The sequence below is a fragment of the Neolamprologus brichardi genome, chromosome 14 (genome assembly GCF_056152115.1).
Source record: "Neolamprologus brichardi isolate AB-2024 chromosome 14, ASM5615211v1, whole genome shotgun sequence".
NCBI lineage: Eukaryota > Metazoa > Chordata > Actinopteri > Cichliformes > Cichlidae > Neolamprologus > Neolamprologus brichardi.
In genome coordinates, this window is record NC_142117.1 from 10,448,023 (window position 1) to 10,476,010 (window position 27,988).

At 42.2% G+C, this 27,988-nt stretch overlaps 3 protein-coding genes across 4 annotated transcripts; all 3 read right to left on the reverse strand.

Moving 5' to 3' along the window:
- Nucleotides 1–2,784: 2,784 nt before the first annotated feature.
- bace1 (beta-secretase 1) lies at nt 2,785–16,673 on the reverse strand. The gene is made up of 9 exons (XM_006801108.2): nt 15,763–16,673; nt 10,063–10,151; nt 9,750–9,966; nt 8,469–8,606; nt 7,810–7,944; nt 7,598–7,699; nt 7,337–7,486; nt 4,388–4,559; nt 2,785–4,267 (listed from the first exon to the last, which is right to left on the reverse strand). The coding sequence occupies exons 1-9, from the start codon at nt 16,072–16,074 to the stop codon at nt 4,029–4,031; spliced, it is 1,554 nt and encodes a 517-aa protein (XP_006801171.2). The 5' UTR covers nt 16,075–16,673; the 3' UTR covers nt 2,785–4,028.
- Nucleotides 16,674–17,552: 879 nt separating this feature from the next.
- LOC102779386 (T-box transcription factor TBX1) lies at nt 17,553–20,347 on the reverse strand. Of its 2 annotated transcripts, XM_087850808.1 has the most exons (7): nt 19,668–20,347; nt 19,455–19,556; nt 19,142–19,313; nt 18,762–18,917; nt 18,545–18,612; nt 18,122–18,231; nt 17,553–17,786 (listed from the first exon to the last, which is right to left on the reverse strand). In XM_087850808.1, exons 1-7 carry the CDS (start codon nt 19,730–19,732, stop codon nt 17,626–17,628), a joined length of 834 nt encoding a protein of 277 aa, XP_087706934.1. In that variant the 5' UTR covers nt 19,733–20,347; the 3' UTR covers nt 17,553–17,625. The 2 variants fall into 2 exon arrangements, with proteins under 2 accessions (XP_087706934.1, XP_087706933.1); XM_087850807.1 differs by lacking the exon at nt 19,668–20,347 and having other exon boundaries at nt 19,455–19,642.
- Nucleotides 20,348–21,199: 852 nt separating this feature from the next.
- On the reverse strand, nt 21,200–23,302 carry apoa1b (apolipoprotein A1b). The gene is made up of 4 exons (XM_006801107.3): nt 23,197–23,302; nt 22,612–22,663; nt 22,354–22,498; nt 21,200–22,178 (listed from the first exon to the last, which is right to left on the reverse strand). The coding sequence occupies exons 2-4, from the start codon at nt 22,652–22,654 to the stop codon at nt 21,578–21,580; spliced, it is 789 nt and encodes a 262-aa protein (XP_006801170.2). The 5' UTR covers nt 22,655–22,663; nt 23,197–23,302; the 3' UTR covers nt 21,200–21,577.
- Between the last annotated feature and the right edge of the window lie 4,686 nt (nt 23,303–27,988).

A 27,988-nucleotide genomic window follows, 5' to 3' on the forward strand; every position in this document is an offset into this window, starting at 1 on the left:
ACTGACAAGCGGCTGTGAACAATGGTTGTGTGAGTAGGTGAAGAGCCTGAGAAGTTTTGTCTTCTACACAAATGGTTGTTTTAAACCTCTACAGCAGAGGTTTGAGTATTGATTTTAGAAGACAAGCCAGGTGTGCAGCAAACACAGTTGTCTGCTGGAGGACAGGCTGCACATGTGAATTTGTCACTGTTTTTTCCTCCTTCTCTTTTTCGTTGCATTTTTCTCCCAAGTTGGTTTGAGACTAGGGTCACCTTTTAAAACTGTTTTTTATGCCGGGTTTGTTTTTGGGCTGGTGCAATATTAGTCGGGCAATGTGCAATCCCTGAGCTGGGCTCTTACCTTATGGGAATTAGGTCTTTTAGAGGTGCTCCGTGTGGATTTGCAGTGAATAAGTTTTATTAAGAGTGATTTTTAGTGCCACCGATTATTGCCTGAACTAAAACACTTAGTGCATGCGATAAGTGTTGTGTTGGGCTCGTATTTATTTGGGGTGGATTTGTTTCTTTTAAAGCAACGAGCATCTGGGACTGCCGAGGGAGAGCAAACCCTCAGGTGATAGTTGCACCAATAAGACTATCTTTTGGTCGTTAGTGACCTTTTCCATTTTGATGTTTTAGGCCTTTTGCAAACCCTTTGTTTTCTTTTAAAATAATCAATTTTAACATATCTGACTGATATTGACCCTCTTGTCCCGTTTATTCTGGGCTCGTTCCTGTAAGAGCTTTGGGCCTGAAAGTTTGCACAAGTAGTATAGAGGCCCTTAGCGGTTACTCGGTGGCTTTTACTCGCTACATTATTTGGCGTTGTCGACAGGATCCAGGTCATATCAGTTACGGTGTTTTGTTTTTATGTTAGTGTGGCCCGGTTTATTTTAGTAAGAGTGTTAGAGGAGAGGAGGAAAAACAGTGACATCTTCTGTGGAGGGGAAGCCAACGGTTGGGCTGCCCGCGGGGATAATAAACCTCCTTTGCTGACCCTATGGATGACATACAGGCCCTCTTGGAGCAGCTGCAGCAGCTAAAAGCAGCAAATGAACAGTTGAGAGACCAATTACAGGAACGTTCTCCTGTGACTGGTCCAGTGCCGGGTCCATCTACTGTGCCATCAAATATGAACCCAATAAATGAAGCTACAAATGTGTTACGTTTATGCACCTCGGGAGCGTAAATGCCCAAGGTTTACTGGTAAATTGACAGTGGACTTGTTAACTGTTGACCAGTGGGTTGAAGAAGTACGTAGATGCCTGGAGATTAGTCCTATGTCAAGAGCAGCACAAGTGATGTTTGTGATGGACCATCTTGATGGCAGTGCTGAGGTCTGTTTTCATTCGAGTAGCAGTAGAGACACTCCTGACAAGATTTTTGATATTTTAGTCGAGAACTATAGCTGCACTCAGTCATATTTAGCTGCCCAGCTACAGTTCTTCCAGCGCACCCAGCGAGAAGGGGAATCTCTGCGCGATTACTCTCATGCCCTTAAAACTTTAATGGACACTGTAATCTGTAAGACACCAGGTGGTATTCCAAATTCTGATATATTGCTAAGGGACCAGTTTACTGGACATGTCCATGATGATATGCTGCGCAGAGAGTTGAAACAGCGGGTCCTTCAAACACCAGACATGTCCTTTCTTGCCCTACGCAGTATTGCCCTTAAGTGGGCTGATGTAGGTAGGCAGGGAGGGAAAACTAGGTCCCGAGCCTATTCTTGTGATACGAACTGTCAGGTAGTAGAGGGAGTTAATGCAGAGATGCATGCAGTCACCGCTAGGCCTAATGATGACATTCTACAGATAAGAGTGCCTTCGAAAACAACAGGTTCAGTTGGATACGCTCATGAAGCAAATGTCTGTCCATTTTTCACAGCCCTCTCAGACTGGACTAACCCCAACCCCTCCCACAACTAGGCCTTTTCGTTTCCAGGCAGATGGAAAGCCAATTTGCCATCGGTGTGGTTGGGCTGGTTATATTGCCAGGTTCTGTAGGGTAAAACATCCAGCTATAAAGAATAGTGGTGGGTCTCATGCTGATGCACATGTACAAAGTCAGGTTGTGGAACAAGGCCCTGTGTCTCAGCCATCGGGAAACTAGGTCCCTCTGGTGCAGAGAGCCAGGCATCAGGAATAGGGTTTACAGGCTCCGCTGAAGTTGTTATGGAAGATCCCTCTCGATTAATTGGGAATTGTCCAGTGGTGGAAATAGAAATGGGAGGTGTTATAGTTCCCTGTCTTTTGGATACTGGGTCCATGGTCACCACTATTCGAGAGAGTTTCTTTGAGAAGCACTTCAGGTCGCAGGGGGTGGGGCATTTAAAGAAATGCCAATGGTTACGCCTCAGGGCAGCTAATGGGTTGAAAATCCCCTATATAGGCTACATGGAGCTTGATGTGACTGTTTTTGGTGGTGGTTTTCAAGAAAAATGGAGAGATTAGGCTGTGTTGATTACAGTTTGCTTAATGCCAAGACACGGAAACATGTTTATCCATTAGCCCATATTGAGGAATCATACGCACCACTGTGCTCCCGTGTTTCTCTACATTGGACCTTGCAATTGGGTATAATCAAGTACCAGTGGCCGAGAAGAAGAATGCTTTAGGCCTTTTGCAAACCCTTTGTTTTCTTTTAAAATAATAAATGTTAACATATCTGACTGATATTGACCCTCTTGTCCTGTTTATTCTGGGCTCGTTCCTGTAAGAGCTTTGGGCCTGAAAGTTTGCACAAGTAGTATAGAGGCCCTTAGCAGTTACTCGGTGGCTTTTACTCGCTACATATAGACAACACATTTTCCAGTTACAATTAGTATTTTATTGGTTCAACAGTGCTGCCAATGCCTGGCAGATAAATAAACAGTTCTGAGTTGACCTATTTACACCTTGTTCAGAGACAATACAAACAGTCCCTTATAGACATAGATAGTGTTCTTTAGTGTATAACATACGTTGGGCTGGTATCTTCGTCCAAGCATACATGTATGGTCCCCCTTGAAAGATGTGGTGAGTGATTCAGTTTGTGTTTGTGGAAAAAAAGCCCTATAAAGTCTTGGTTTGTTTGCTTGTCATGTGTTCTTGTTACATGTGGAAATCATCAGATGGTGCAGCAGTCATATGCAGGGGTATAAGCTCTGTGTGTTTTGTGTGTGTCTGCGCAAATACATGATCTGGAATGCACAACCTTTATGTACAGTAGATAAATTGAAGCCATCAATATAATAAGAAAAAGTGACATCTGCTGTGTTCAGTAGTCTCAGTTTCACACGAAGCAAAACCGATTTTTATACTTTAAATATAACGTCTGATATTTCATCAAATTAGCCACGTTATGCATACTTGTTTTGCATTGCAGGATTCATTTGCTGGCATATGTAATTTCATTGGCGCTATTATCATGTTTCCATTTTTGTTAAACCTCTCAGTACACTTCTCTTACAGTACAGCTGCGCACATCTACAGGCATGCTCACATGTATCAGACTCGTCTCATTCACTCTAAGCCACAAACAGAACATCTATACACGCACACACACACGCACACAGTGACCAGTTCATACGTCCATATGTTTACATTATCTCCATCCAGTACTCATATCTGGCGTGATTTTCTTCATTAAAAGTGTTTTAATGTTTCTAAATGCTCTTTCCTCAAGTTCCAAATGTTAAGAGACAAACCTTTCCAAATTACAAAACAAATCCATTGTTGTGATTTATTTATATACTATTTATAATCATTATTCTTTCATTTCACATTTTCCTGCATCTGCTCTCTATAGCCATGCTGATCTGCATAGGTAGCTCAAACAGGCAAAGTTGATGCTGATGAAAACGGCTTTTTCGTGACGGCTCTAGTTATCCTTGCAAAACACTCGAGGGCAGCAAGGCTGTCACCATTTTCTTTAGTTAACGTTAGCTGCAAAATCTTTTCAAAGCTCCTGTTTTAACAGCACCGACATTTTAAAACACTTTTTAACCACAGTCCATGTTTATCCTGCCTTTCAAGCACATGTCTTTATATGACCTCCACGTCTTCCCTTTCACTTTAGGAGCGATATGTCGTCAGCGAAGTCCCCGTGTGGGTGCAGGCAGCGGGCAAAGCGCCACTGGCACACCATGAGACACAGCGGCAGCATGAAGAGAGCGCAGATGCCCGCCATGATGTAGGCGATGGTCATAAGGGTGGACTCGTCCGTCTGGGGGATGTTGTAGCCGCAGTCCTCCAGGTCGACTCCGTGGAACGGACCCTCCACGGAGGCTGTGCGAAACTCATCGTGCACTAAAAAAAACAAAAGGATTGTATGTAGTCAAGAAACAGAACAATACTACGTACATTTCTTCTGCCTCCTTCTCTTTTCTCCCATTTTTCTCTGTCATCCTTCCATCCCTTGCTCCTCACCATGGCAGGTGCTAACAGCAAATCCGATGCGTTTCTTCTCGCGGTCAAACACCACGTAGAAGCCTTCCATGATGACGGCGCCCATCACTGTACCGGTGCTGGACTGGGACACAGCAAACTTGTAGCAGTCCTCCTGAGCAGAGGCCACGTCTTCCACTGGACGCAAGTATTGCTGCATACAAAAGAGAAAAAAAAGTAGAGTCAGACACCCAGCATCAGGCATGCACAGCCCTTGTGTAATCATCATTACTTCATTCTTAAAATACGCCATCATGTGAGATTTGCAAATTACTGCATGTTGTTGTTATTTACTCTTTACAAAACATCTCAGCGTTTGAGGACACGGTAAAGAAATTAAAACAATATTGTGCCTTCATTGCTAAAAGGTGGTCACCTGGCTTATTGTTAGGTGGTTGCTAGGCAACATGACGAAGTAATACATCATCCATAATCAAAATTTTTGGATATAAATTCGATGTCATTGTCATGAAATTAAAACAATGCTATGCTTTTATAAGATGTTAGAGGTGCATAAATATTAATAATATGGGCAACACCCAGCGCTACCCCTCAGCCTCCCAGTAGATGCACTGATGGTACCAATTACATTCTTGAGTTATCGGATTCAAAAAGCATCTTAGTATGTGATGTAGATAAAAGCCCTCAGGGGCCTAAGATGTACCTGTATGTCAAGCCTGGTTGCTCAACTCCTGCATGTGTAGGAGGAATTCACAGGCAAAGAGACAGAGTTTGTGCATCATGCTCAGATATTGCAATGTCAGAGTGCTAGATGAAGCTAAACGAGAGATAGCAGCGATGCCTCCAGAAATCATGATGATGGTATAAAATGTAGAAAGCATTTTTTTCCTACTGACATAAACAAAATCAATCTGCAGAAAGAAATGTCCATGTAGAAAATAGTTCCCAAACCAAAGTGCTCACAACTGCTCACAACTAGACGGTAGTAACCAGACCGAAAAGCAGCGCACATTTCAGTGCTTTATTTCGGTGCTTTTTTTTTTCCCTGAGATGTCATACACTTTAGATTCTAGCCTTTCCGGGGATAGTAGGCGGGTCCAGGTACGTACGTTCTTTTACAGCAGAGCTACAGATTAAAAATGCCCAAGGCGAAGCGGTCAAAAGTCTGGCTGTACTTCACAGCAAAAGACGCAAACTCAGCAGCCTGTAACAAGTGCTTTAAGGTGACACTGTGCAAAGGACGTAACACAGGAATCTGATGAAACACCTGGCGACACAGAGCTTTTTTTAAAAGCCGAGAAATGCACCGTATTTGATAACTTGCTGCAAGACCTCACACCGAGCACATCTACTGCTGGTGTGGTGCCTGTTATCAGACATGGAGTTAGCAACATCCCTGAAAAACCCGAAGAGGAGAGTCCTGGCCCCTAGCCCTGCCAGTGTAGCAGAAATGATGACGGATGATGATGGCAGCAGCAGCCGTTCTTCTCTGGGTGAGTAGCTTAATGTTGTTTGTGTGTAATTCACGTTGAGTAGGCTAACCACGTTATTACATTAATGCATGTAAGGTGAACTAGCAAACATCATCATAGCTACATGCGGCTGTCTTCTTGTTTGATGGCAGATGCTCCTTTCACCCTGGCCAAAAAGGCTAAAATGACCAAAGAAAAAGTGGAAAACAGCTAAACATGATAGGTTTTTGGACAAAGTTTGTGTTTTCCATTCTTTGAGCACCGTTTAAGCACCGGCACCGTTTCAAAAGTACCGGTTTGGCACCGGTATCGGATAAAACCCAAACGATACCCATTCCTACTTACAACAAGGTTTGTGTTTTGAGTAACTTGGTTACTTTTTTTTTTATACAGAGACTAGAGAGCTCACTAAAATGCCCATATCACCCTAATTTCTCATTGCACAGTTTTATTCTTAGAGCCTGTTAGAGTAGCTTTGCATAGTGGGAAATAATCCTTATTTATCTTGTACCAGGCCTTACTGAAGTGCCCTCAGCTGCCTGAAACAAGCTGTTTTAGCTTTATTTAAGTCAACCTCCTTTTCAGTGGCTGCCCCTGGGAAACACAAAAGCTGACCGTATGATTTTTTGGCTCATAGAGTTTGACTGTACATACACTAACCTCACTAATTGGACTTGTTTAATATGAACATCCTGGATATAATGCCACACTAGACTGGTAGCAGATATTGTTTGCTGATCAGTACTGAGCTATGACCTAGAATCAATGATGTAATTGCAAAGCTGTCCACTAGAGAGCGATCATATGTTTTCATATTTAAAGGATCTTATTCAGAACAAATAACAATCAGATTACAGAGGCAGATTTTTCCAGCTCAAGTGTTCCTGTATATGCAGTTGTTATAGCAAAGTCATTCACTGTATTATACCTGCTACAGACATTCAAACAGAGGGACACAAAGTAAAATCTCAAATTCTATTAATCTCGTCACCATCAAGGTCTGTCTGAGCGGCTTCCAATTTATAAAAAAACAACAAAAAAAGAATGTTGAATGACTTTTTAAACCTTTAGAAAATATATTCAAAGGACATTCAAACGTGCTCTTTTCTTTTGTCACGGTTTCTAGCTGTGATTCATTCCATGAGGAGTGGAACTGCATATATTGGTGTGTTTGCTCTGACCACAGTTTTTGTACTGTGCAAAGTCCAAATGAAAGTTAAAACTTTTCACTTACTGATGAATACACGGTGTCGAGACCTCATACAGTGTGCGGCATGCTAACTACATTCTTGCATAACTGCGTCTTGCACCAATGATGGAAATGAATAACATTTTTAAATGTAATCTTCTTATCAAAAGATCTTACAAAATAACATTTAATTTCACGACACCTGGAGAGAATTCAAGGTTGAGCAATACAGCTTTATGTCCCTGACCCTTCTAAAACTCCAGCTTTATAAAATTATACTCCGATCCAGAGCGAGACCGCTGTGCCTACCTGCGGCAGGATGGAGATTCTGAAGGACTGGTTACGGACTTCGCTCATCAGGTAGAGGGAGATGACGGGGAAGATGTGCCAGGGCGTGGTGCCAGCCTGCCAGCACACCAGCTGCTCCCCGAGCCAGAACCCAGAGGGAAACTGCTCGGTCTGAAAAATCAGGGTCGGAAGGACATTAGTTGGTTCTCATAATCCACTCAGTACAAACCAGACGACCAGGGCGGTGATATAAACGTGATGGTACATTATAGTAGTACTGACCGAGGAAGCAGCTTCAATAGCTTTGACTGCAGCCTGGAACACTTTTCTAGGCAGTCGAAGGTTGGTAGTTCCACTGTCCACAATGCTCTTATCGTAGTTGTACTGTAGAAGACAGTGACACAGTCAGGCATATTTCAAATTTCTTACACATCCTTCATTAGTCTGTTTGTGGTTTCTTTAGCTTTGGTAGGAATCTACCTCTCGAGCCTCACCTCTTTACAGTCCATGTTCAGGTCCTGTCCGTTTACCTCAATACGTACGATGATAACCTCATAGTACCACTCTCTGCGGATGGGTGTGTACCAAAGCTCTCCCACATAGAGTGATGGATCAACACCTCCAATGATCTGAAAGCAAGAGGAATAATAGAGTCCAATCCGGCCTAACACATGTGCACTAGTACCTACTCAACCCTGCTTGCCTTTTCTCGGTTTTTAGGGTTGTCCACTTATGCCCTGTCCAATCTGAGTCCATCTGGAAATGTGACGTCAGCAGACTGCATGTCACCAATTGGCTAGTCATTGGCGTCACTCGATGAACCATGAGAGCATCTTCTTCACGAAAATAAACCACCATTTTTGAAACCCGGCAACGAGGGCAATGGTTACATGAAAAACCCCACGTGGTACCTGAATCTGACAAACAGCCATATACTGAGAAGCAGGTATACCATCGCCTCAACGTCCCCCACAGTTGTCTTGTGTTTGTGTTAGATACAAATGAAGTCACAGGAGTTTCGGGCGTGTTGCTATAACGACCCATGAACATTAGGTGGTGCTCAATTGTAATGGAAAACGACCGAAACCAAGAAGACTCGAGTCGAGTCGAGTCGAGTAGGTACGAGTGGAAAAGAGCTATAAGTGTTTCTCACCATGCTTCCGCCAACTGTAGCGCTGCCCAGGGAATAGTTTTGTGTGAAGCCTGCACCACACAGCTGGAGAGAGAAGAGGTTGGGGACAGGAGTCTGGCGAACCAAAGAGTCAAAGAAAGGCTCCAATTTCTCATCAGGCTGGAAGGAAACACAGACAAATAAGTCCAGAATAGAACCGGGAATCAGACCATAGCTACAGATTCAATACTATCATGATATAAATGGTATATTTACAGCAAAGAATAATCATCTACCACACATGACATCATCTGTGTAACCGGACCCTAAAAAAGGAAAGATGCAAAAACTTTGTGTTGACTGCACTGTGGTGCTAATGTACATGTGTGTTCACTGTTTTCTCATTTTAATAAAGTTCAGTATTGTAATTTTTTAGGTAAATGTTTCAATAGAAATGTTAATATTTGGCACCTCTGTGTAAATAATGTTTGAGAGGATGCAATGAAATATATTGCCGGGTCAATATTTTGTCCCGTCCCAACCTGCTTTCAGTTTCTTAAATATCCTCCTCCTGACACATCAGCAGTTCTGCTGTCTAATCACATATTGCTTTTCTGCAGATGTCAGTGTGGCAGTTATTATGCCAGTAGGTGTAAGTGTGATACAGGATTCAAAGTCCAAGGTCTTTCCTTGGACTTTGAATCCACTTCCATGTTCTGTGGAAATTGTGGCTGAAAACATGAACAAGTGAACCTAATTCAGACCACTGTCACAGCCCCAAATAATTACATACTCAATACCCCCAAACACCTTACTGTCACGAATAAAATATACTTACTTTTTATTGTATCATAAAGTGGCCATTTATGCCGTATGTAATAAAACTACACTGATCTTTGACATCTGAGTAACAAAATCGAATCACAGGTTTAGGTTTAAATTGAATGAACCAAATTTTTTTCATCACCAGTTCAATAGTTTCTTGATCTTTTACTAGATTAGTAGCATCGCTTACCCACGTCTGATACTGTGCCGCTTGACAGTTTGGTCACATGCTCTCACTAATTTCCGCAAGAGCTAAATATAGATGTATGACATGATAATAAAATCTATTTTGCATGTCCTCACATTCATTTGTTCTCCTTTATAATTTCATCACATGTGACTTTTAAGTAAGTGTATTAGCAGTCGAGACATAATCTAACTTCTAGCCCTAACTTTAATCTGTTAGGCTGCTTTGGATAATGGCATTTGTAAGTGTCTTGTAAAGTTTGAATTGAGATTTTCTTTTCTCATATTTTGGAAAGGCAGAGTGATTCTTACCCGGGCTATATCAGCATAGGCGAGCCCCAGGATTCCCTCCCAGTTAGATCCATTGATAAAGAAGCGATCCGACTGTGTGATTGCAGCAATATTGGCGCGCAGCGTGGCGTTGGGTCCATGCGGGACTGAGACTAGGTCGGTGCCCAGCTCTCCTTCCCAGCGTCCCTGTGTGTAGGGAACGTACACACTCCTACCCAGGTCGCGGTACGAGGTGGAGCTGTTAATGAACAAGGGGCAGGATTCGTTTTACTCTCCTCCAGCCTTCATAAAATGTTTCCGAACAACTTCTATATCTGACTGAGTCTCTACTCACAGCGATCGATGGTAGTATCTGCGCAGGAAAGGATGAGCAGCCGCCCCGACTGCAAAGTTACTGCTTCCAGTATCCACCAGGATATTCAACTGAATGCAGGAAAGCAGAGAGAGGGATTTATTAAACACATACCACAAGCTTGTAAAACAATATTACGTTTGCTGTCTACAATCGATAACATCAATATTTTATAGATAGTTTAAGGTCTTACAGGCTGTAATTAGCCTCATCTCTAACTGACTTTCATTTTTCACCTCAGGAATTTACTGTACACATCACTCTATTGTTGTAGTGTCCTGTGATGCTTCCTCTTGACCTGAATGTCCTTCTCTGTCCCCTCTCTGTCTCCACTCCAACCCTCCCCTCCTCTCAGGTTGCCCATTCTACTCCCCGTCTCCTCCTCTTCTGTCAGCATCTCTAATGCAAGTATCGTATTTTGCGTAGTCGGTCAAAACAGTTAGTAAAAGTATGAATGGAGCACCGCAGCAGACAGCGAGGAGAAGAGAAATAAGCCACGTCTGCCTCATATTAATTATGTAAAATACTACACCATCATTTACAACTATGCATGACTGTGCACCCCATGTTGCACAGCACCATTTCTGACTGCATTTTATTGATAAATGAGAAATTCAGAGAAAGACCGAGACTTCAGCTGAGAGCAGAGACAGAGTGGCACAGAGAAACCCAAACAGATGAACACATAGGCAGACACTGAACCAACAGCAAGCTGTTCAATAATGGATTGGCTCTTTAAATATCCAGAGAAGTGCTGGAGTCTCAAGGGCCAGCACTGAAAGCCCAGAATAAATCCTGACTGTCTCTCTTACCAACACACACACACATACACACACACACAGAGACATACATATGTTCACATCACTGACATCCACCTGTACTTTCCCCAAAAACACGGTCAGCCATATTTCTGTACGCACCCTGTCCTCCTTTCTTGGAAAGAAATTTGCTGACTACACTTTATAATCTGAATCTTTCACACGCGCATCCTGAGTCACCGAGATGTGCGCGGGGCCACACACACAAGGATCCCAAATGCCGAACGCCACTGCATCCTGACACACTGAGACCTCATGCCTCTCCCTGCACTCTCTCTATCTGTCTTCCTGTCCTCTCTGGCAGAGTGCCTGTCTGTTCCATCCATTATACACCCTTCCCCCTTCACTATGGAGGAGAAATCATTTAGCAGTTACGAGAACAGAATGCAACCTACATTCTGTTTTTGAAAGTTACTGTAAATGGATCAGGGTCATTTCCGCAACATTACTTCTAATAAATAAATGTAAAGTGTCTCCTTCGTGTCTCTGTATGTGCTCATTAAAATTCAAGACCATTTGGCCAACGCTGACCAAATGATTCATCTAGTGCTCTGAGTTATAGTGCCACTCTTAATCTCTAACACATATAAACTGACTATCTACATCCAAAGGTTTATATACTCTATAGTTTACTTCTTGAAGTTGGCTCTGAGGATCTCCAGAGGTGTGTGACTGACAGTCAAAACAAAACAAATAAACTTGTTATGAATAATTTTTGTTTTAATAGCTACCAAAATGCAATTAAAAATGCATTTTGTACGCATTATTCACATACACATTATTATTGGCCCGGTAGCAATTCTGAAATGACTGTCACCAGAGATGTCACCAGAACACATACCTGTACCTTTCCATACCAAAATTCTGAGAACTTTTTTCAGTACCACAGGTACCGTAGCCAGCATTTGTAATGAATAGGAAAAATAGTTTTGCTACTTGGATAATTGATACTAAATACTACAATCAGATTAGATACTCATTTGCAACAGTAGCATCTTCCTCTCCTCTAGCTGAGAAACAACTGCAGCTCTGCAGACCAGCACAATGCCCCTCCCCCCACTAGCAGCTGAACGTGTGAACAGCAGCACAACAAACTTTGATGAAGCATCTTAAAGACTATCACCCGTTTTTTTAATGGGGAATTTCAAGAGATAAGTACGGAGCCCCGCAGGGGAAATGGGAGAAAAAAAAAATTAAGACGGACTTTTGCGAGATCTCGCAAAAGTTTTGCGAGATCTCGCAAAACAAACTCGGGTTCTCGCAAAACTTTTGCGAGATCTCGCAAAAGTTGAATTCCAACAATGGCGGCAGCTACTTAGTTGTAATATTACTCTTTCCTGGTCACAAAATAAACTTTCAAGATATTTTGAGGCGTGAATGTAGTTGTGTAAACGTCAGATATCTGCTCGGTTTACAAGACAAAAGTGCTCCGACGTTTTCGGAGATCTGACACCCACCATCTCGAAGCTAACAGGAGGTCGAGACCTACTACAGCCGGGAGGAACACCGCTCTCCCGGCACATCGTGCCTCGACCTCCCGGTCGGCTTCGAGCTGGCGAGTTAGTTTTGCGAGATCTCACAATCTTAATAACCCACATTAAGATTACAGAATAACAGCTATTTGTGTTTGAAAGTCTTATGGTTCAAGTCCCTGACTGAAGCTGAGACAAGTCCACTAGCTGCCACAAATATCAGCAATGAAAATATGGTACCAAGTCACCAGAAGGAAATTAACAGGGAATTTTTCCCTTTGTGGCATCCAAAATGATAACACATATATATATATAGTCATTTCCTGGGGATCGGAAACAAGTTCAAAATTCAATTAGCATGACAGATAGTTAATCTGAACTCTTTCAGACCATCTTTGTGGTGCTTTGATGGCTTTTGGAACACACACATATGCTTTGTTTTTAAAAACGTTTAACTTTTGGCAAATGAAAATAATTAAGGATTTTCCTGGTGCTTGAATCATCAAATCATGTATTAAATGTTGCAGAAATGTGTGGCACTTTGTTCCGTGTATAACCTTGCAAACAGACGATATCAGATTAGTTTGCAGAACTTAGCAGTGCTACCAGCACTAACATTGATTTCTTCCATGCTAGCATCCACTGCTTGGGCTGTAGATTGCAACTTGTACAGTTTATTGGTGCAGCTTTCTAGGATTTGCTGATAAATTTAGCACTTAGGATAATCAGATGTCAATACTCCTCCTGTGTTAGCGGGTTCCAGAAAACAGGATTTATTTTTGGTTCTTAGGGAGATAGATAATCATTCAGGTACCACCAGCAAAGCCAAAGAATTTTTTTGTGTGTGCTTAAAAACACTACAGCAGCACGTTCATGAAGCCTGGTCAGTGTTCTGTGTATGCCTTATTTGACGAGTCACAAATACACAACAGTGGCTGTACAAATTAAAAGTTTAAAGTATTAGCACTGTTTACATTTAGTGCCACCATCTTGGATTGTTGGGGACGTTCCACAAAACATTTACAACTGGGAACTCAAAATCTCTGAATTCCAACCTGTTCAGGATTGCAGCATTAATGATATGTTACTAATGTACCTAAATATGATCTGTGCAGATGTTTCCAAAGAGCTGAAGTTGTGTTTGAGCATAACAAAGTTGTTTCTGTTCTGGATGTAGTTTGTACTTTCCCATCGGACTCATCCGTTTGTGCAATAAAAATAATGTCGGTATTTAACCGTTAATAGATGATTTATTGGCTTATAATCTGTTAAACATATGTCAAACATATCTCTCGTGAATGATGTCTCAATATTCCAAGTATCAACAAGGATTTTCCCACATTTTAATCAAAGTGTGATGACAGTTTTTAGGTTCTTTCCAAATGTTCCCAGACCTGTATATAAAAGATTAAAGCAGCTACTATGAAGTCACCCACTGAGGCTTCATAACAAGACTTTTCCGTGTGTTTTTCCATCCCAGTGTTTTTAAACCAGAAGGGAAGAGAAAGTGGTGCAAATGACTGTGAAGCTGAAGACACCACACATCCCTGACATACCTTGATAATTTTGCTTTCTAACTGTGACAATGACAATAATTTTACAAAATTAACTTAATATTTTACTCATTAAGACATTACACTAGTGACTGAGCTGATAAACTCATCAGTGTTTTCTGATGTTGCAGAGCAAGAGAGACAAGGATCCCCACAGACTACACAGCTGGATGTCAAGTTTGCAACCAGAGGAGTCGCCCCCTGGTGACTTCTAAAAAGATTGCAGATTTAAAGTAAGTCTTCCCTGGGTTCACTTTTCAGACTCAGAGCTACGTCCACACCACGCAGATGAAAAAATCTTTGAGAATTAGAAGCTTTATAAACAAAACCTTTATCTATCTTAAAAATTCCTAAAGTTGGTTAAAACACATTTTTATTTCATACCACAGAGAATTAAAGGCAGGAGAAAGAAAATGGTGGCTACAGTTTTGACGAGCTTTCAACAAAATTGGATTTTGCCCTTAAGTGAATTCATATTGATTATCATCAGGTCAGGGGCCATCGAGCTGGTAGTTACCAGGGTGACAGTGATTTTTTTGGCATAATCAGGCTCAAAAGTAAAGGGACGCCCTTTTGACTCATAAAGAATTTATGATAGATAACAAACTAGAAGACTGGCTTTTTAGTTAAAGTTATTTATATTACAGAAATGAAAGTAAATAAAAGTGTTCTGTGGGTGGTTACCTCACTGAGCGTTTAACACCTCTAAATTTTGGATGCTCTTTCTTACTTCCACGGCTACATATCAAAGGTCACTGTTTTTGTTTTCTTTCTATTTTTTAGAAGGTTATGTCTGCAACACAAAGATTCAGAAAATGCCAACAAACAGTCTCTGACCCATTCCTCAAATTACAATCAATATACTTTTTTGAAGACAGATTTCCTGCACGGCTTCCTATATTTCACTTAATGTCAGACTGTGGCTTCCTGCGCTGAAAGATTAGAATAATGAATAAATAACAATCACTCCAGCCACCAACACACAGTGTTGCCTGTCAGTGCTGACTGGCCTCTGCTGCCGGGGACTGATCTGCAGCAGACAGATCTCCTTCTCACCCTCTGTCTCTCTCACTGACACAGGAAGAATCAGTGGCAAAGTGACACCTCCGCTTAGCACCTTCGGCCTTCCATCTCCCTCACCATCTCATTGCTTTTGTTTCCTGAAAGCTGCCTGTCTGACTTCCACGTCCTCCCTCTGTAACACACACACACTTGTTTCTCCTTTCTCTTCTTCCACTCTCAAACTCCCACTTTCTTCTCTTTGACCCTTGTCCCTCTGTTTATATTCTTCTGTCCTTGTCACCCCACTCCATCTTTCCCTTTTTCCTCCTTCTCTTTTGGCAGATCCTCTCATTCCATCTCTCCCTCCGTGCTCGTCCTTTGTGTGCCAGCCTGTACACCGCAGCTGCACCCAGCTGGCAGTCCTCACTCTGCAGAATTAATGGTTCCATTATCTGCCCGTATCATTCAGTCCTTTCTCACACTTTCACAGGGATTCACACACGTACTCTAACAAAGACTATATATATGAGCATATATGCTGACACACTGATGCAACACTAAGGTGACTGTGTAATACAGATAACATCACAGGGTATGTCTTGTGCCAATTGATAACCCTGGATCCAATGATAATTTCAAGCTGGTTTCGCCTGATAGGTCTGAGTACTCTTAAAGGATGTTTTAAGGATAAGATATTGATTTTTTGGGTGTGCCTGGTGTTAATTACATTGATTTTCTTACAGTGGGTGCGTGTTCATTGGTTAAAAAAGTGATGAGATACACACTGAGGAGTCAGGGGACATCAAATCAATTACTCTTTGTGAATGAAACCTCTACCTTTTGCGGAGGAGAACCCACGGCCATCTCCACGTAGTATCCCTGGCCAGACTTCCCACGCAGGTTATCAATCATGTCCACGAAGCTGATAATGCCCGCTGGCGCTCCTCTCCGCCTGCGCGCAGGGCTCCTGCTCGCGGAGGCGGCAGGTGGCAGCGGCGGTGGTTGTTCGCCGCGAGCACCTTGCCGCAGTGGCACGCGGATGGCTAGAGACAGGCCCGAGGAGTTGGGGGCGGTTTGACCGCTGCTGAGCAGACATAAAGTCGTCCATATAAATATACCCGTTAACCAGCGAGGCTGTAACGTGTCCATGGTGAAACCGGGTAAAAATTTTGATTTTGTCGTGTTCAAGTCTGACTTAACGACACTCGCTTCAGTTTGACATCCAGTCTGCAGCAACCCAGGGGGAGAGCTCAGGTGGTGAGGATGCTAAGATGACGGCTAAAAGCATGATGGCAGTTAAACCACAAACACGAAGAGACGAGGTCACTCTGCGTTCACTCCTGTTTTCTTCATGTTAAATGACACGTCGAGGGGGACATACCCCAAAAAATGTCAGACTACAACAACCAGCATAAGTAATAAATCAAATAGCATAAAATACGAAATAATAATGAATCGCCCTCACAGCTGATCCAGGCAATCCTCGGTGTCACCGACGCGTAAATTACAGTCTGTGCCTCCGTGAGCCAACAAACTGCAGGCCTGCGTAGTTCGGTCCGCGCATCTTCGTGTCAAACGACATTCACCGCTGACAGGCAGGGCGGCCGGCAGGCTGCCATAATCCGCATCCTTCCCCCTGCCCGACACGTTCTCTCTGTTCTCCGCCTTCAAGTCTTTCACCTCCTCCTCCTCCATCTACCCCTCTGCATCCATCAGAGCTGCAAGAGCGCGAGCATCACCTCCGTCAAGTTAGCTTACATAACCACACCATTTCCTCTAATACTTTTCAAAATAAAACAATTTACACCGATTACGCCTGTATAAGCAAAAAAGCATGAAAGGCCCACATTTTACTCCAATGGGTTCTAAAATTAGACGGCACTGATTATTTGCAGCACTACACATTAACGGTCACACATCACGTGTCAAACCACTGCAGAAGGCTTGGAGTATACGCCTTTCTTAAAGAGGATTTAACTTAAAACAAGGTTATTAAAAAGGAGCTCCCTGGTTTACAGTACTTTCTTTATAATTCCTTAGTTTTCAGTTTTACAACAGAAAAGGTTACACTTGGTTCCATTTAAATTAAATCGCTCTTGTTTCCTCGACATTTTTTTCTGTATAGCCTGTAATGCTTTCATATCGTCTTTTATTCTGAAGCCGCGGTATTGTAGGTCTCGCAGGTTGTTTGGAAACTGTCCCTAAGAAACATTGCATCCTGGGGAATGTAGTTTTCACCAGTCCTCCCTTGCAAATCACGAGGCATCAGTTCCAATATCAGAAACACACCAAACATTCATACAAAACTTCGGGGTGCTTTTTTATTATCTCAGACAACAAACAGCATTACAAACGTTGCACACGATTTTATAAATATTGCTATGGAGACGAACTATAACTGCATAGATAACATAACACTATAACTGTATAACTGCGGCGTTAACACACTTAACTACTATGTCCTTGAAGTGCTTGAATGGTATTCACAGTGTTTGTCATAATTCATGTAGACATTGGATTTTATGTTACACTTAATAATAATTACAATTAATAATTATAAGTATCCATTAGGCATTATTTTGGAAAATAGTTACTAAAAATGACAGTGAACACAGTGTGAAGTTATCGCATAATATTATATAACAGGAGGGTCATTTTTCATTTAAAACACTTCTTTTGAACCTTGACAGATTGGCGGTCTCATGATGACCCTGCACGGTCCCAGAAGGAGGGGAGATGGAGGCAGGAGGCAGGTGCTAAAAAACTGCTCCCACCTTTCCTCTCCGTGCCTCCCATGGAGTCTTTACTGTGATGAAACAGTTCACACTGCTCCATCATCAGCGGGTCCAGGCCCTCCTGCCCTGAAGATGGAGAAGAAAAATCTTTAGAAAGGTACTGAAGAACATTTAGACCAAACCTGCTGTCTACTAAATATAAATCATTTGCCAAAAGCTTATTTAAATAATCTGGTTGTTCCTATCCAGTTTTAAAACACTGTAGGACTGGTGGGCAAATAAAGCACCAAACAGGCTGCGTTTTTACAATCTTTTCCTTAAATAATCCTTCTCCGTACAGTTTCATTAAGTAGGTTGAATTCAAACAGGTATCCACTAGTTAAAATTTCTTTATTCCATGAGCTAAAAAGACTTTAACCACATATAACACTGTTAAAAAAAAAAACGCAAAAGATACTGACTGGTTGAAGTCTTTGATTCACAGTTTATTTGCTCTCCAGATTTGTCGATTTGAGATTCTGCTCTGCCCTCTGGTGGACACCACACTGCTAGAGGACTGGAATTACCCGGCCTACTTACAAACACACACACAAAACCATAGTGAGAAAGAGGAGAGGTAAGTGTTCACCTTAACCTCACACACAAATTAAATACATGGCAGGCAAAGGTGTTCCTCCCGGACATGTATAATCTGTCATCTATGAACGTCAGTTCTTTGCATACAAAGGTCAGAGATTAGCAATAAGACTTTCGCCTTATCACTATTTAACTGGTGATAAAAGTGATAAAGAAACAGTGTGATCATGTCGTGATTTCTTCTGGTCTATCTAGGGACAGATATGTTTATTAAATTAGGTGAAGTGCAGGGAAAGTGTGACACTCACCAAGCCTGGGGGTCTGTAGTCCTGAAGCCTTTAGCAAATGGGTTGCTTGCAATTTTTAACTGAGTGATCTAAGAGGAGAGGTTAAAATAAATGGCATGAAAAGCAAAGAATCGCTTAATGCACACAAAAAAAATAATCAAAAATCAAACAGATAAAAACATTGTAATGTCATTAATTTTTTTTTTTAGCTTGCATCATGTTTCACTCAGTTCCGTACCCTGTGGTTTTGATAAGCAGTTACAGCCATGAAGCGTGTCTCAGGGAACGAGAAAGAGCAGAAGTTCTTGTATGCATTCAAGTGGCTGTTCGGCGCTGGATCCACATACACCACATGGAAGCGCGGTTGATAGCGATGCATGGAGTTCAGTATCATCTGGAAGTGGGGGGACATGAGAAAACACAAATAGCTTAGTACTTATTGTTGCACACTGCTATGATCTCTTTTTCTGGCCTTCAAAGTCTGCTCCATTGGAATCTTTTAGAGAAGCTTTGCATGATTCACAATTCAAAATAATCCTTACTACAGCTCCTCAGTTAATTCTCTGTGCAAAAAAATCCGTTTAGCATCATAGCCACTCATTTAAGACATTCACTAACATGTCCGTTGTCATCCAGCAGGTTGTTGGTGAGCTTTAGGCTGTCGAAGGACACAGTCTGCTTCATCCACTGGGCTCCACGGGCAGGTGAGTCTGGGTGGAAATGCATCCTGCTTGGGGCTGCGACATCTGCTCTTCCCGCCACTAACCAGGATGAGCTGTGGAATGCATATCTGACACACACACAAAAGTGTAAAATGTTCAAAGCAGGACTTACAGAGCAACGATGCTTGCAGAATTGTATTCGTGCAAATAACACAACTGTTAAACATCACAAATACACTAAACACAGTTATGCAGGTTGTGTTTCTGACCTGTATCTTTTGCTGTCGACAGGGATAAAATCCATGAGAAGAACATATTCGGCAGAGGGATCCATCCCAGAGATCCGTACCTGGAATGTCGGAAACATCCGCCTGCAAGTTAACAAACAGATTCTAGTGAGAGGTAGTGCAGGAAGACAAATAGGAAACATACAAGATATGATGTTTAGTAGGAGCATGCATAAATGTGAGGATTCTCATCACCTTCCTGCTTTGGTAACAATCATCTCTGTGCCCAGCTGGTCAAACTGCTGCCAAAGTGCCTGCATCTCCAGCTGAACTCTGACCCCACTGATCTGGGGGCACTTTGTGCTCGACAGTGACCCTTCATCTGCGCAGCAGGGTAGAGACAGATCGCAGCTCTGAGACAGCTGAAGACCTGAGGAGAAGAGACAATACAATTCTGTTCGTATTTGTCGGAACAGATTCTGCCCACGAGCTTTGATGCGATAACTTGGAGTGCGAAACACTTACCATTCATAATTTCGACACCTCTTACTGATAACATAGATGGAGGTGCTATTTTGTTTTTTCCAGTCTTTTCATCCAGATCTAGTCAACACATTCACCCACAGTTTTGCAAAGCAACATGGGACTGAAAAGAACAATTTGTATTCCAGTTTTCAGGTGCTGCAGTAGATGTACATCCAGGTCTGTGGAGTGTCTGGTTGCAGTGAGAAACAAGCTGGTTTTATACACCATGAGGCTCTCACTGGGGACTTCCATGGTGGACTCATCCATTACAATATTCACGGTGCCATTGACACACACTAATCACAGATGCACTCACTTGCCGCCCTGAGAACAGTTAAGGCAAAAATGTGTGCGTGCACGCACACACAAACACACATCTAGAACTCTCTGCTCTATTACCTATTGTTTCTTATGGCCTGGAGCAATAAGTGAAGCTCGTCCTAACCCACCTTTAGCACATTAATAACACCCTAATCGGCCCAGTGTTACAGGGTGCAGACAGATGAGGACATCATCGAGCTGCTTTTTATTATTCAGAGTATTTTCTGGGAGCAGATTTTCAACACCTTACTAATTAGCGAACCGGTTACTCCTTAACACTGACCAAGGTATACATTTCTGAGGCTGGTTAGAAGCAAGACTCTGGCATGTTTAAACATCATCTCTTGTCAAGGATCCACTGATGAATGTTGTTGTTGTCTTTTTAGATTTTGGAGAAAGTTCATCTCACAGTGTTGTTGTGCAAATCATCTTGGGTTGCATGATGACCAGACAACTACTGTTCATATAAGAACTCTATGTGTGTGTGTGTGTGTGTGTGTGTGTAGCTCAATGGGACAGTGTTGAAGGGATCCAGCCTGGAGGGTAGCAGCACACAGCAGAAAGAATGCTTTTCTCCAATAAAGCACAAGACGTAAGTTGTCAATAGACCGGTCACTGTGTGATCAAGTCATTAATCACAGCTTTTGGTGTTCACAAACAGACATGTCTCATGTGCTATCGTACACCATTCCTAAGTACAACTGATTGTATTAATATTCTTCTCTAGCAGACCTTTCTGATCAATGATGACCTCTTAAAATGCTGTGTGTGTCTGTGTGACATAACCTTAGGGGTTCGCTGAGGTCCTAAACACTCTAATGAATCTGAATATGAGCTTTGATAACCCTAAAAAAGGCGTAGATGTTCAATGCTACTGTTGGGGAATTCTAGGATGAGGAAAAGTTTTACATATCATATAGGAGAGAAAAATCATTTCAGAGTAGTATAAACAGTCAGATGTTTATTGAGCTGTAATTCATCAAGGCACACTTTTCGTCAGACAAGCGTCATTACACAGGAGTTTGAGCACGTGCAATAATTCACATATGATTGCTACACAAAAAGTTGGGCACAGAATGTGAAGAATAGAGCAACTATGTGCTGAGTATCTACACGTCTGTGTGTTTGGGAGCTTGTGCTTGATCATGTATGCATGAAGTAAGCTGGGGAAGAGAGAGTCCTGCCGTTTCATTCATCAGCAAGGCTACATTTTAGGGAAGTGGTCTGTTTGTGAAGAAAGAAGGAATCGAGAGAAATTTGGAATGGATCTAGACATGATAGGAAAGGGAGGTTAGTTATAGGAACAGGGTAGGGAGGATTTAGCTCTTGAAGGTTTCGGAAACGATTGCAAAGATTTGCTGGAGCTTTGCCTTGATGTCTTCGGTCAGAGGATGAATCTTCTCCTTCAGGGCAGTAAGGTCTTCAGCTTTGACGTTTTGTGCCTGGTCGTAGGCATGCCTCAGCTGCTCCTTGTATTCTTCAACATAGGGAGCCAACATTGCCCTTGCTTGTTCCACGTGTGTAGCAACCCTGGCACGAATACTCTCTACAATGGGTGTCACCGCAGCCTTGGTCTCTTCCACATTGGTGCGAATCTTCTCACGCAGCTCAGTCATAACGGGCTCCAGCTTTGTCTTCAGTTCTTCCATTTCAGCTGTGTGCTTGGCCTGGTACTCTCTGACGATGGGCTGGAGGTGGTTGCGGTAGTCCTCGATGTGTCTCTCGATGACTTCCCTCAGTTGAGCACGTTTGGGTTCCAGCTCGACTCTCAGGGCCTCGATATCAGTCACAATGCTGTTACGTAAGTCAGCAGTGGCTTCAGAGACTGTGGTAAAGACGCTGTCGGTCAAAGGAGAAACGGAAGCCTGCAAAGTCTTGATCTGAGTGTGCAGGCCCTCCAGGCGCTGAGCCAGGGTGGTCCTGAGAGAGAACAGAGATAGGAAAGCAAAGCCATTTTAGTTAAGCTAAGTGTACACACCAAATGTCGACTGCAAAGTGTAAAAACTGACTAAGGCAGGAAGTTAAACGAACGCCTGGCAATGCATGGACCATTTACAAAAAAGTGCGGCTGATGGACAAGAATGAGAATCCTTACTTGAGCTCTTGGTATGGAGTGTCATCAAGCTGGTCCAGGGCTTTGATGGCACCGTCCTTCGCCTGAGTCAGGTAGACATCCACAGCGGACCGGATTTGGTCCAGCTGTGAAGGTGCATCAGCCTGCAGGGAGGCGGCCTGAGAGCCTTTGGCAAGCGAAGAGGGAAAAAACTGTTAAAGGTTAAAGTGGACCTGCTAAAGTTCCACCTGCATTTTAAATGATTTCCCTCAGGTTGGAAAGGGTGCGTTCAGTACTCACCGACAGCCAGGAGAAGAGTGAGAGCTAGAGCCACAAATTTCATGGTGATGGTCTAGAGCAGAATAGCAGTTAATGATTAGGAAATGAACATCCAATTGAATAGTGGGAATTCATTAATCCAACAGAGCTTGAATCCTGTGCCTAAAGCAGACTCAGTAGTCTTAGTAAGTAAGAATGTCTTAACAGCCCAACACATTGCTGAATTAGCCTGAATGAGTTTGCACTAAATGTATAGCAAGCTATTAAAGGAACTTGTAATCTGAGTAGATTACAGAGGATGATTAAGGAGATCAGACCTAAGCTGCTACATAATCCTGTTTCAGGTTTTGTTGTAAAACACAGTCATAGAATTAGCAGGAGAAGCTCTTGGTGGAGAAGCACTGCTGCAAAATTACCTCAGGCTAAAGAGAACAATCACAAACTTAAAAATACAAAAACTTTAGGTCAGAATTAAGAATTTTACTTCCAGGAATTTCTTTTTTTCCCTTTGTTTTTCAAGTTAGAACTAACAAAAAGTTCCCCGACACTTAGTCCTCTCCGGCTTCCAATTCTGTTCTGCGAGTACCGCAAAGTTGCTTCTCTTACCTGGTGGAGTTCTGGACGAGACTGAACAACTTCAGCGGGGACAGACTTTTTATAGTCCCTTGGTGGGGGACGAGTCCATGTGGAGAAGGGGGAGGGTGGAGGTGTGAGGTCTGTGTGTCTCCGTGGAGGTGGACCTCAGCCCCCTGTTATCTCCATCAGCAGGAGGACTGGGGCGACAGTTCAATGGTCATCTAGTGGGAGGAGATCAGTCTGCACACACGCATCGACGCACACCATTTACACACAAATATACATTATCAGTATCATATGCGTATCGGTGAATCAGTCCTCCCCGTTTACCACTTTTTTCTTTCTCTCTTTTTTTAAAAAAAAAAACTCCGTCTGCTTCTTCTGGGACATCTGTCAGCACTTTTTTCTGCTTTTCTGCTTTTTCTCATTTGTCTTGTGACCAAATTGTTGCAGAAAAACATGAAAGGCTGACAAGAACAAAGTAAAAAATGCCAGTTCAGTGTGAAGACTGAGCCAGGAAGATTGTGAAATTAGAAAGGAAGTGCGAATCTTGTTATGGGTGTAAAGGGTGACACGAGAGGAGAGCTTGACTGGGCTGGTGGGAAGGTGGGAGGGGGGTGAAAATGAGGACAAGGGTTGAAAATGTTACCTGGGTAAACACATTTCCCAGCAGTCTCTTGTATTTTTCTACATTTTTCACATTCAGTTCACACCAGGTTCTGTAATGGGGAAAGCCAGATCCTTCACAGTCCAACTCCTTTCTAAAAAAGCTGCCAGGGTAAACAGACACGAGTAAACAGAAGACAGTGACTTGATGCAATCAGCTCAGAAATGCAGTCATATTAAATCTAAAGTCATTAAATCACGGGCGGCAACTATGCACACGCGTTCACGCACAAGCAATGCCACATAACATGCAACCTAAAAAAATGTAGACTCATTTTAGATAACAAATTCTCTCACTGGTGTGTTTGCGATGATGATTAATAAGGTCAAAGAGTGATGTTTGCTATGCTGTTGTTTGTTGTCCTATCACCGGTGGACTTTGTCACTGTAGCTTCATGTGATTTTGGGAATAGGAATGAGCATAGTGCAAAGATTTGTCTCTAAGTCTGTGCATGAATGTGTCTACTGGGAGTACTTTCATATCTTTCGTTTTTATTTGAAAAGAAGTTGCTGTCAAAAGAGATGGGAGCATAATTTTTATATTTCAGTTGTATTTTAGTAGCCCCTCATTACTTTTAAGATTAGGCTTAAAACGTTCATCTTTGATAAAGCATATACTTAGGGCTGGATCAGGTGACTCTGAATCCTCCGTTAGTTACATCATGATAAGCCTAGGCTGCTCGGGGCTTTCATGGATGTACTGAGTGTTTCTTCTTCACTCCCCTTTTCTTTGCTCTTTATGTGTTTATACATTACTACTGCATTTATTCATAGTGATTAATTTCAATTTCAATCTCTGGCTCAGTGTGTGTTTTGTCCTATTTTCCTCCCCTAATCGCCAACCAGCAGATGGCTGCACCTTCCTGAGCCTCGTCCTGCTTGAGGTTTCTTCCTGTTAAAAGGGAGTTTTTCCCTCCCACTGTCACCAAGTGTTTGCTCATGAGGGATACGACACACCAATAGGGCACTATTGCTGTGATTTGGCACTATATATAAAAAAGGAATACAATTTAACTGAATTATACTCTAGGCCATATCTGCAGATTTAAAGCGTGTGTATTGCTGGGTTATTAGGTGCAGTGTTGCGCAATAAAAGTTCCAGAAGCCTATATAATCAATGAACGTTTCTTTGAATGCAATCTCTGTGTGATTGCAACATAAGAGCAAGCAACATGTAGCAGGATACTACCCAAAGAATTTACCTAATGGAAGAGTATTATAAAGCCTTCTTGGGCTAGAGTCAAGAAGGGTTTGACTCTAGACTTTCACGTCAGAATTATTCCTTGTTTCATAAAGTCTTCAAAAACATTAAGGATTTATAAATGATTTTTAAAAACTGGAAAACATCGACTTTTTCTCCACAGCTCTCCACACATGTAGAGGTAGAAATATAGAGGATTCAAGTAATCAAATGTTGAGTTGATATATACAGTAGTAGAAAAAAGTGTTTGCACGTGGCCTGATGTGAAGCTCAGTGTAGTTTGTGACATTGTGTTTGAGTTTCTGCCTGAACAAAATTCCAGATTAGTTTTGGTGTATTTTCACAATTAGCAGCAGTTCTGTTCATTTAAAAGTCCAAACGTTTTTTCTCCCCACTTTCATTTGTCTTTGCTGTTCATTCTTTGACACCTTGGTGTCTTTTTTCTACCCCCGTGTCTTGAAGTATGCAAGGAGTCAAGCTGAGCCTGGTGACTCGGTGAGGAGTCACCCTCTTCTACCACGTTCACAGCTTCTTTTTTAATCACCACCTGCCATTTGTCTGACACCAATTAACAAATGCCAGCAGTCAAGGTGAAACACAAATCACTGGTAAACATCTTGATGGAAGCCTGGAATGCATTAATTATAAAAACACTGCACCAGTGCCAGATTACATCGGTACGTTGTTTTCCATTTATAAAGCCAAGTATTTTATGCCACTGCAATGTCACAAATTACTGCTTTACTCAGGCTATAGAATATAATAGAATAGAATAGAATAGAATAGCCCTTTACTGTCATTGCATATATTCCGTATATTTGGAATACACTGGGTTGATTTGGTGACCTATATGCTGTCAGACTAATGAAAAGGTTTGGGTTCAAACCTGCCCTTTTACTCTTTTTCTTCCCCTCCTCCTGGCTTTCCTGTCTTATCTCCATGCCCTTAAAAAGCCATACAAGCACACAGTGAGGAAAATAATTATTTTAACGCCTGCTAAATTTTAAGTTTGCTCATTTACAATGAAGTGAACAAACTTTTTTTTAGTAAGTTTTATTGTAATGTTTGTTAGTGATCTGGCAGTTGGAACCACAGTCACCAAGAATACCATTTTTAATACACTACGCTGTGATGAACTGAAATCTTAGAGCACCCACATGGTCCCCCCTGCTCAAGAAAACACATGTAGATGTCTGTCTTAAGTTTGCCAGTGAACATCTAAATGTTTCAGAGAAGGCCTTGGAGAAAGTGCTGTGGTCAGATGAAACTAAATTCAAGTTCTGTGGCATCACTTCTGTGTTTGGAGGAAGAGAAATGTTGAGTATGATGCAGAGAACATCATTCCCACAGTCAAGCACGGCAGTGGAAACATTATGTGTTTTTCTGCTAAGAGTGTAGGATGACTTTACCTCACTGAGGGGTCATTGACCATTAAAATCTTAGATGACTTTAATCAGCCAGAATATTAAAGATGGGTAATGGATGACCCAAAACGTACCACCAAGACAACAAAGGAGTGACTAAAGAAGAAGCATATTAAAGTCACGGAGTGGCCTAGCCAGTCTCTAGACTTCAGTCCTATAGAAAATCTATGGTGGGAGCTGAAGTTTTGAATTACTAGGCAGCAGCTAAGAAACATAAAGGATTTAGAGAGTTTCTGTAAAGAGAAATGGACCAAAATCTATCTTGAGACGTGTGCAGACCATTTACAAGAAACGTCTTATTGCTGCGTTCGCCAACAAGGGTTTTTCTGCCAATTACCGAGCCATGCTTTACGTGGAGATCAATTACTTATTTAATTTCAGAGGCATATACATGTATAACTTTTTACGTAAAGTGTTCTTTCTAGATTTTTGGCTGATATTCCGTCTCTCGCAATTAAAATAATTCTACCATAAAAACTGGATAAATATAGTACGTGGACTGTCTTGTCACTTTGCAGTGATCTTGTGGGCTTTTGCCCTGACCCATAAGATAAGAATGTTCTGGATATCAGCTGCTCAGAGCTGCTGAGCAGGAATCTCATCAGAGGAATGACTCTTATCTGGAAGAATAACCTTTGAGACTGCTTGCGTCGCACGACATTGATTCAGCATCCACACCGAGCAGTCCGTCTACATTACTGCTGTCATAACTGATATCAATAGGACCTCAGGACTCCTCGCTGGTGACTCAGCTGCTGAGGTTGCAGATTGTGTAGCAACACTCAACTCTTCTGATGGAGTAAGAATAATGTTAAAACCAAGCTCAAATGAGCTCATTATAGCTTATTAAAAACACTGTCAGACATTACATGCTTAATAAACATAATTTGAACATTCATTATCTGCATATGAGTTCCAAAACAAGCTGATTTTCAATCCTCTGCTGAGATTTCCACGAACGAGGCATATATAAGTGAACTCTTATGCAAACAGAAAGTTCTGATATGATGCCCTTCTTGGAGCTCCTGTCTTTGTCGTTTGAGGGGATATAGTAGGTGAGTTATCCTGATTTCCCTATGAAACGTAGATATTTGTGGCAAAAAAAGAAGAAGTTAGTTTTCAAGTCAGTTTTAATGTATGCCTCATTTCTTCAGAGAACGTTGATAAATATTTCATCATTCAAACCCACCGTCTGATCAGGCACTGGCTGAGGTTCAAAGGTCACGTCACTGTTCCAGCTGCCTCCATGATGGAGCACTGCTCTCTGATCAGCAGGGGAGGTTATCTCAGCTGTAAGCAACAGTGTGGCGCACTCACTGGCTTTGTCAAACACATACACGCCGCTTCAGGTCGGCCATACGCACGTCTCCTTAATTGTCCGTAGGTAGTTTTGCAATGTCACAGCTGCTGAGGCCCCTTTGGTTTTAATACAGATATTTGGCCCAGAGCCCTGCATGGAGAGTGTCACTGTAGGTTGCATCGCCCTGTGGGCTGTACAGCTTGACAGCAAGAAAATCTGAACTCGAATAAC

Coding starts and splice junctions, on each gene's coding strand:
- bace1 (XM_006801108.2), bottom strand. CDS start 16,074: ATGGACACGTTACAGCCTCGCTGGTTAACGGGTATATTTATATGGACG. Junction 9,967..10,062: donor AGATACTACCATCGATCGCT/GTGAGTAGAGAC, acceptor GTTCATTAACAG/CTCCACCTCGTACCGCGACC. Junction 8,607..9,749: donor CCTATGCTGATATAGCCCGG/GTAAGAATCACT, acceptor GTTTCCTTCCAG/CCTGATGAGAAATTGGAGCC.
- LOC102779386 (XM_087850807.1), bottom strand. CDS start 19,642: ATGCTCCTACTAAACATCATATCTTGTATGTTTCCTATTTGTCTTCCT. Junction 19,314..19,454: donor GTCGACAGCAAAAGATACAG/GTCAGAAACACA, acceptor TGTGTGTGTCAG/ATATGCATTCCACAGCTCAT. Junction 17,787..18,121: donor TGAATCAAAGACTTCAACCA/GTCAGTATCTTT, acceptor CTCCATCTTCAG/GGCAGGAGGGCCTGGACCCG.
- apoa1b (XM_006801107.3), bottom strand. CDS start 22,654: ATGAAATTTGTGGCTCTAGCTCTCACTCTTCTCCTGGCTGTCG. Junction 22,499..22,611: donor CACTCTTCTCCTGGCTGTCG/GTGAGTACTGAA, acceptor CGCTTGCCAAAG/GCTCTCAGGCCGCCTCCCTG. Junction 22,179..22,353: donor ACTCCATACCAAGAGCTCAA/GTAAGGATTCTC, acceptor GTTCTCTCTCAG/GACCACCCTGGCTCAGCGCC.